This window comes from Notothenia rossii, assembly GCF_949606895.1.
Source record: "Notothenia rossii genome assembly, chromosome: 1".
Taxonomy (NCBI): Eukaryota; Metazoa; Chordata; class Actinopteri; order Perciformes; family Nototheniidae; genus Notothenia; species Notothenia rossii.
In genome coordinates, this window is record NC_136912.1 from 87,822,796 (window position 1) to 87,831,979 (window position 9,184).

A 9,184-nucleotide genomic window follows, 5' to 3' on the forward strand; every position below is an offset into this window, starting at 1 on the left:
AGTATGGGAGCCGTCTTTTGGGGGAGGCTGGCAGGCAATCAGTGATGTCATGCCAGCAGTGCAGCGATGGCAGCTTAACCTATTTTTGGAAATACCACAGAATTTCTATTTATATCTGTGCTGAGCAGCATGTATCTTCACACATCCCTTCCAGACCTGAGCAGTCATAGACGTGTTCCCAATCTGAAATGTGTCTCCATCACAAATTGGGGATTGCTTAATATTTGAAGGAAAAGGGTCTCCATGCTGACAGTGCTGTTGACCGTGCCATTATAACAATTAAGAAAGTTATTATGTATGTTGTCAATTTCAACGTGTTTTAGTCTGCTGTTACATTTAAGGTTTTTGCTTACATTGTAAATGTAGATGTAATACAAGCTGTTAAGTAAATCTTCTTGCAGACCAGTGGTGGAATTGTTTGTATCTGCACTAGCAGCACCAGTAATAACGGAGTGTAACTAGTGTTACAAGAGGCATTTTCTCATGTTAACAGCTTTCAAAAGATTATTTTAAACCGTACATTTGTCAAACTTGACCTCTGCTGCTCCTCCTCCTACACCCTCCACCCTCCACCCTCCATCCATCCCACCCTCCAGTGTCCAAGCAGCTTTCAACCTGTCAGAGGGATCCTCCATGTCCAGCATTCAGCCATCACTCAAATCTATACTTCTGCCTTGAAATGAAAGCGACTATTTGTTTCTCTGACAAACACTTCATCTTCCCCCTTCCACTTATCCATCTGTCCATTCATCCATTGTTCTGCGCTCATGTGTCTGTCTGTCATTTGCCTTGTGGGCTCCGCTGCATAGATGTGCCATCCTCCCTGTCGGTATAGTGGCAGTGCTAAGTTATATCCACAGTTCCACACAGATTTTTTATATGCAGGTGCACTTTCAGGCTGATACATGTACGACATGAATGCATTGTTCATTCACACCAGCATCAAGGGCTTAACCATTTGGCATTCAGAGAGATGTGACAGCTTGACTAATCTGTGATTGTTTGTTGGCCAAAACATGGGGGTTAGCGAGCCCTCCAAGGGCACAGTACTATAAGGCAAGACAAATAACTTATTATTTTCCAGGCTTGTACAAGGCTTTATCGCATGAGTTCTTCTGAACCATTCCAAAATGGAGAGGGATTATCGCAAAACATTGCATTAAAATCTCCTCTCTCTCCTCTCCCTTGTTATTTCATTTCCCATCTAAAATGAATCTGTGCCCAGCCAGGCTCAAACACAACATTAAAGAGCTTGTGCTATTCTAACAGAAACCGCCAACCCCCACCTCCCTCGCTCCCTCCTTCTTTCCCCCTCTGTGCCTTTATAACCCCCCTCCCCTCATAAGAGTACACTCTGCTCTGTAGGCAATGGCACTATCTGCTAAGCGACCCATACAAAATAGATAGGCTTCTATCCCTCTATTAAGTCTAAGGAAAAAGCTGCTGTGACCTTTGTGTATGAACAAGAAGGCGGTATACCTCTATGGACTCTTAAATCCAACCCTACATCCCATCATTGAAAAGTCAGTCAGTATATCCATCAAAGACAGTATGACATTTCCTAACAATGGTAATAAATTCAAATGAGAAATATCAGTAATATTCTTCAAAGTCTATACTAGAAAGCCTTTTCTCAAACATCATTGGTGCTTTTTTAAATGCACTAACACATAAAAACATCATTATATCACAGCAAGCATAAGCAAAAGCAAATACCAAAGGATTCATGGATTAACTTCCAGGAAAGAGATGAAAACTATTTAAAGTTTAACCTTTACAATCTGTCAAATGAATCATGCCCTGACACTGTCCACAATTATAAACCAACCACCACAGAACTTCATAGTCTGTTTAATTGGATACAGATGTTGTGTATGTATAGTTTAATGAAAAAAAGTGATGAAAATGCTTCATGTTTTCCCCTTAGACCTCATACCACACCTCCCCATATATGTCCCAGCTCCAGGCATCTATTAAGAGTAACCATATTCCAGAAAGGTCATGGAATAACTGCACTTCTAACGTACTGAAAGCATGATATACTGCAAGCCATTATGAATGTTGCATTGGCGCAGGAAATCAATCCATTTGAAAGGCTCTCTTGGGCAGGGATTAAGGACAAAGAAGCGGAGACAGAATAAAAGCCAGGTGAGTTTGGTGTGCGGACGCTAACCTCCGGCAGAGCGCGGCCTTGTCGGTATCTGAGATTGGCAATCTCCTTGGAAAACCAACAGAAAAGAGGAACAAAGAGAGGGAGGCAGCGCTCCTCATCTTGAAGTCAAGGCCCATAGCGCCTGTCAGTACCAGTTCAGCTGCTGCATCTTTTATGAGGAAAGCCCTGTTGCTTATTACAATATTTACAGACGTTTAAAGATTGCGAAGCCAGTGCTATTACTGCATTAGATTGGCTCGGTGGCCTTCGTTCACAAGCCCTGACAGAAGATTTTATTCTAGATTTGTTCAATCGAATCACTGCACACAGCAAGGAGACTTGTTTTTTCCTTTGTCAGTGTTCACGTATGGAATAAAGTCCTTCTTGAAACAATAATAAAACTGTTTTATACAATAATCAACCACACAACTGGCTTATTAACAAAAAGCCTATAGGCTCCACTGCTGTCTGTTACAGTAAATCAATAATATCATCAGAGTGTTGTGTATGCAGCGTCCATGTCACTTCTACAGCTCTGTTTATAGTCTGTAAGTGAATTTATCCCATCTGTTTCCCCAGGGGGGATGCCGTCCTACAGCAGTGTGGTGATCTTTGACACTTTCCATAAGGCACACACAATATGGAGACGTGTAGATGTGCTTCGACTTCCATCATGTCAAAGATGAGAGAGAGGCTTCTACAAACCAGCGCTAAGTTTTTGTTTTTTTAGCTTTATTTATTTATAGAAGGACCATGCCTATAAAAACATTAATCTCAGCAAAGAGAAGAGATGCAATATGCCAGATTATAGCTAATAGCTCATTTCCATCTGTGGTCCAGTTGCATCAATGCTGCTGCCTTGCAGGCATTGTTTCAAATATAAAAACTTCAGTCTCTTATTCATACCATAACGTTTTGTTTTTATGTATATATTCCAGCTATTCCTGTTTCCTTCATTTTCTTTTTTTATTGGGAGGGCAACCCACCGAGGAATGCTATCCATCAGACTTGCTCAGAGGGAGAGAAAAATATACAAACTTGAATAAATATTTAATTAGATTATTCTGTGATTTAATGTGCTTCTGCTTGGCTGGGGTCTACGGCAATATCTTTGGTCCATTTATAAATGCATTAACACACTGACACCCGAGACTAGTTTGATATTGATACCGGGGCTGAGTTGGTGGCGGATTGAAGTAGGGACTGTGTTGTCTGTTCATCTGTCTGCTGTGCTGAATCACACCTGTAGAAAAAAGAATTTTATTCCTTCTCCTTCCGTCTCGTTTGAGCTCATGTTTCTTCAGTGCACGATGAAAGGTTAGTCAGTCTCAACCGAACTCACAGGATAAAATCTATCCAGACGAACAAATGAATTACACACAGATCTACACTGAAACAGATCCAGCATTATTCTGAGTGATTTGCATATACGTCCACTTTGCCAAAGCAAGACTAGTTATTTGATCACAATCAAATGAACAAGAAAAGAAAATCCTTCCACAAACTGACAAGGAAATTTGACCAGTAGTTTTCCCATAATCCCGCTGACAAATAAACCAAACCAAAAACATAACCTCCTTGTTGGAGGTTATGATAATAATATAGATTAAAGCCTTGTTATTGCATATATGCATGTGCCTAAGTGTCCAATTGTGTATTTTGCAAGCACTATAAGTGGAAGCTAATTAGTGCCAAAGGGAGAAGTTTTCACAGCCTGTGATAAATTCAACATCAGGAAATCCTCTACCTATTAATACCAATTGGGCGACAATAATTGGCAGGCCATCGACAGCGCGGGCAGAATTAATCATTTCAACAGGCAGACTAGACTGAATTTTTAATTGGCAAAGGCAGCCACTGTTTAGGGAGGCAACCGGCTGATCACCCAGGAGACTGCTGCTTCAGACAATGCACATTTGCTAATCCTCTTGAGTCGAGTTATTATGGCCATGCATTATTATCACGCTTTACAAACTAATTCCATGTTTTCCCTCATGGATTACCAAGGGGAAAAATTGTTGCATAAGAAAAGAAAGAAATAACAAAACAAAAAAGGGCAACGTGGATGAATGTAAAATCAAAATGACAGAATAAGTGCAATGACTACGAATGCACAACACTCTGTGTGTGTGTGTGTGTGTGTGTGTGTGTGTGTGTGTGTGTGTGTGTGTGTGTGTGTGTGTGTGTGTGTGTGTGTGTGTGTGTGTGTGTGTGTGTGTGTGTGTGTGTGTGTGTGTGTGTGTGTGTGTGTGTGTGTGTGTGCGCGCCCGTGTTTTGCCTGGATTCATTACATTGTAAGCCATTTCATTTGATTGAACCTTGAACCCTTAAAATTGACCTGTAAAAACAAGCTAACATATAAGATGTTTTGTTTGTTAATTTGAGGGAATAAACAGTTTTAAAAAATGGCCTTTTCCTTAACACCTATTGGGCGACAATCATCAAGAGCTATATTGTGCAATCTTTATGCAACACTGACATTTTAGTATATGCATGCACACACAAACAGATACCGAAGAATGCCAAATGAGTGCTACACTGAAGAGATGTCTTCCCTTCTATGAATTTAAACTGTATGAAGTGTTAGCAATACTGCAAATTGCTTCATAAAATATGTTGCTAATAGAAGCTATGACAACACAATCTAATTCTAATCTAATCTAATTGTGTCTTTCCCAGGATGTCAATCATATGAATGAACAGAAAAAACTAATATTTAAAACTGTTTTTGCTGCCGCATCAAAACAAGGGCTTTGTGACAGTTGTAGTCAACCTTTGTAATGGTAACGGATGTAATATTTCTTTTCATGGTGATTGTATATATCATAGAAGACATTGTTTGCAAATGGCCTTTACATTACCGCCACAGATTGTCATTTGTCTTTTCTAAATGTCACTGCAATAAAAGGCTTATCTCCTGTACATCCCTCACATATCAACATCTGCTCTGCAGGAACACAAGATTGGGAAATCATTTAGACACAGGCTTAATTGATATATATTTGTACTAATACTGCAACCAAAGGATGATCATGTTTTTGGTCTGTGACATGCATTGGACAGTATTAAAAACACAAATATTAATGCACATTTGAAATCATAAAAAAGTGTTGCAAACACTGTTTTGGAGAGGGTTTTTTTCTCTTTCAATGATTGATTTTGTTTCTTTGTTGCTTATGATTTTTGACAAAATGATTGTCAGTTTGTGTCTTGGAAATGTATTGCCCTTGGTTGATTGCATTCAAAATAGTTATGATTCTGCCACCAGGGAAGCATAAATGTCATGCAAACAACAAAATAAAAGTTGGTTGAAACTGGTGATGGATGATGATGATGATGATGATGATGATGATGATGATGATGATGATGATGATGATGATGATGATGACGTCTGTGGGATCCACAGTAAGGGGGGGAGGGGGGGGCTAAGGGATTGTGAAATGTTTTTAACCCCACCCAGGCTGAGATCTACGCCACACACCCTTAGCAACTTCATTATGGAAGGTGGAAGTTGTCAGTGTGTGAGCTGAGCGGATTTACAGCCTCTGCCTCCGCCTCCCTCAGCCCTCAAGCCAGCAGAAGCAGCATCTCTGCACACCCTGCGTCCGTCATCTTGTGACAGTTCTTGCGCCCTTTGGAGACATTGTGGTTTTGAACTGATTTCGCTGGGTCGGGTAAGCACCAGGTCCCAGCCCCATTCTCACATGGGGAGAAATGTTAAAGAAAGCATGGGATTAATAAATGATGCCGCCCCTCCGCGAAAAGACGGGGCTGGCAAGGCAAGGCTCTTTAAAAATGCATCCTTTCCAAGCGCCTCTGCCCCACTTAAGAGCGTGTTAGGGAAATAGCAATGAAATTCAGAACATGGCCAACAGAGTTAGTCGCCCTATCATTTTTGACACTGCAAGCCCTGATAATATTTGTAAATCTCCCATTTCTTTTCTGTGTAATCAAAAATGTGGATTTTTTTTAAATGTAGAAATAAAAATGATCTAAGATATTAGATTAAGCTAACTTTATAAAGGAATCATATCTGGGACAAAATAACACACCTCGTGAATGTTAGATGAAAACACGAAAGCAATGGTGCACATGATGAATTGTTAAGCATAGTAGACTGATATCATATCTGGATCAAATGAACAAAAAGTGACAAATACGCACGTTGTTCTCGTTACTGTTTCAACACAAATTAGTTCATGAGGTGAAAGAAATAATAAGCAGTTATACAGTGTTATATGGGCCTCGCAGCCATTTAAAGGGGGCGACACGTTACCTTTGTGCATGCCGGTGTATCGGTCCTTGAGGACTGTCAGTTCGTGGATTTTCCCAAACTGTTCAAACAGGGGTTTCAGGTCTTTTTCCTCCAAGTTCCGCGGTATCTGCCCGATAAACAGCTTAATGGCATCTTGGTCTTTCATGTTGCCGTTCTCCGGATGAATGGAAATGGGTTCTGTCCCGTTCATGGGTTTCGGAAATGTGATCTGAGGGTACTGGTGCTGATGTGGGATAAGGAGCAGTGGTTGCTGGATCGGTGGTACCCCCGGTCCGGTGAAAACCAGGCTGGAGTGAGCGGGCTGGGGCTGCTGTGGATGGTGCTGCCTTCTTGTTTCAGTCTGAGTGAATCTGGCCATTCTGAGCTGGGAGCAGAGTGGATAATAATGACAACACACACACATACACACTGTGAGAGAGCAAGCACTCAGCTGGAAACCAGGCTGACTTTCTATCCGACACAAAACACACACGCACACACTGTAAAGGCAGGCGGAGGGGGCGGTGGCGGAATGAGCACACAGGAGCGATATGAGACGCTCTGCAGTGACACCCAGCGTCACCTGTCAGCTACTGCAGCTGAGGAGAAGCAAGTTCTGTTGACCGATTTTCCAGACATGACTGAGCATGTTTGTAAAACACTTTCCTTTTAAAAAAGTGGGACAAGAAGCTATACTGCAAATCATTTTCTTTAGTAAAGGTAGAAAAAAAAGTGAAAATATTCATTTGGCAGACATTTTTACTTGCAGGAAAAGCACAGACGTTACTTAATACAATTTACAATGGCTCCTGTTAGTTACCCATGTATGCCATGACAGCCATCATTCAGTATGTTAACTACACATGTTAGTTGTCAAATATCTTCCATGAAAAGGTCTAGTAAAAGTAAAAGCCCTTGTTTAAAATATTTACTTGAAGTAAACAATTGTTGTCAAAGTTAAATGTAAAGTTAAAAACTTAAAAGTTACTGTGCTGGTTATACCTTGTAAGATACGTGGGGTAGGTAAGTTTGAGAAACCGGCTCGAGATACACTTTTTGTTATATTCCATTGAATGCTCTTAACATCCCGATAGCAATGAATATCTTAAGTGCTTTGACAAAAAATCCATAAAAAAATTCACCTGTGGAAGCCGAAGCACTGTAAAAAGCACGACCAATCATTTTAGCCGGGCCGGCTAAAATAACTGGATGGCTTACCTGCCTGTCAGCCTTCCATCTGTGCACACACTTATGTCGTGCCCTCATTGGTCATGTGCAGGTTAGTGCGTGTTGGAGGAGGGGCTCTGTAAGGAAGTGGGAGATTTTTTCCGGCTGTGTATTTTCAAATTCTAGCGTACTAGAGCTGGTTTCTTCAAAGTTACCTATCCCACCTTTAAACAGTGCAATATTTATATCCAAAATGTGATGGGGAAAGTGAATATCAAAGTTAAAAGTACCCATACTTTGCAGGTTTTGAAGTCATAATCTATCAGGAAGTCTTAACGATAGAAAACTAAATGTCCAAGTTCAACTATAATTGCATAAAATAATGATAAGTGACACATAAATGAGGCAACTGCTCAACTATGGGTATTTTAAGAAGCTTAAAAGCCATTATTTAGCAACTAAGATTGAGGTTGGATACTCATTCATGTTTTTGGAAATCACTAAAATTGATACAGAAAAGGAGAATGATCAGTTTCGTCATTCTGCTCCTTTTTATAGAATTCAACCATTTTCTTTTTTGTTTTGTTTGTTAATTCTTTTGCCAATCCTAAGTCTTACATATGGGCATGTTTTCCAAAGTTTTAGAGAGCCAGGCAACAATGATAAACTCTGTCCTTTCATGAGGTTTTACGGAACAAACACAGTATAAATTGAATGATCCTTCTGTATATGTGGTCATACATGTTGGACTGCTAAGTAACCAATGCAATATTTCTAAGAGAGTGTTATTGCTATCTGTCATTAGATTGAGTCAGGGGACTAACAAATATTAACAACAATTAGCAGACTTACTGTAAGTCCTTTTCAAATAGCAAGCAGACTAATCCCCCATGAGAGGGTTTATTTGCATCATTTGCCCTCTCTTTGCAGACTCTGTCAATAGCACTCAGATACAAATCCATCATTAAAAAGTAAAGGGAACAACACTGACAAACGGTTACACAAAAAGCAGGATAGTTTGACTTACAACTTAGCCAAAGAACACACTTTAACTAAAACACATCCACTGGAAAGATTTCTAATTAAAGTCTAGTTAACAGTGGATTAAATACATTGATATTTACTGTCTGTGACAGCAGGCTCAAGGCTGTGAGGTGAATCAATATTAGCTGCTGGCTGCTGCTGCTTCTCTTCTGTGGTGAAGCGGCACCACAGGGGTCCCCTCACAGAATTTAACTTACGAGTGGCTGCATTAGAGTGCGAGGGAATTACCTTTAGCTCCCTCTGTTGCATTAAGCACTATACCTGTATAGAGAGGCTCACATCCAAAGGGCCTCTGTATGCAGTAGAAACAGACTGTCCACAAAGTTTAGTGTCGAGAAGTTTGGAGAAAGATCACAGAAAATGGTTGTTTTCACTGCAAGGGAAGGGGGGATCATTTCAGCTCTATTGAACTCATGCTCTTAATATTTCTTTCTGCAAAGCTCAATAAGTGCCAAGAGTATAGAGGAAAAGACAGGCAGGGGTACACATTGACATTATCAATCAATAAAACAGTGGGTGGTAGCTATACAGACACAGGGCATTTGTTTTATTTTATTGTAAACTTG

General features: G+C 40.3%; 1 protein-coding gene across 2 annotated transcripts in view; it reads right to left on the reverse strand.

The window, feature by feature from the left end:
• The window catches only part of LOC307014671 (CUGBP Elav-like family member 5), a 66,589-nt gene extending 59,711 nt beyond the window's left edge, over positions 1-6,878 (reverse strand). For both annotated transcript variants that reach the window (XM_079642736.1, XM_079642737.1), the window contains exon 1: positions 6,429-6,878. In XM_079642736.1, coding sequence (XP_079498862.1) covers positions 6,429-6,831 — 403 coding nt within the window. In that variant the 5' untranslated portion in view covers positions 6,832-6,878. The remainder of the gene's footprint in view (positions 1-6,428) is intronic.
• Between the last annotated feature and the right edge of the window lie 2,306 nt (positions 6,879-9,184).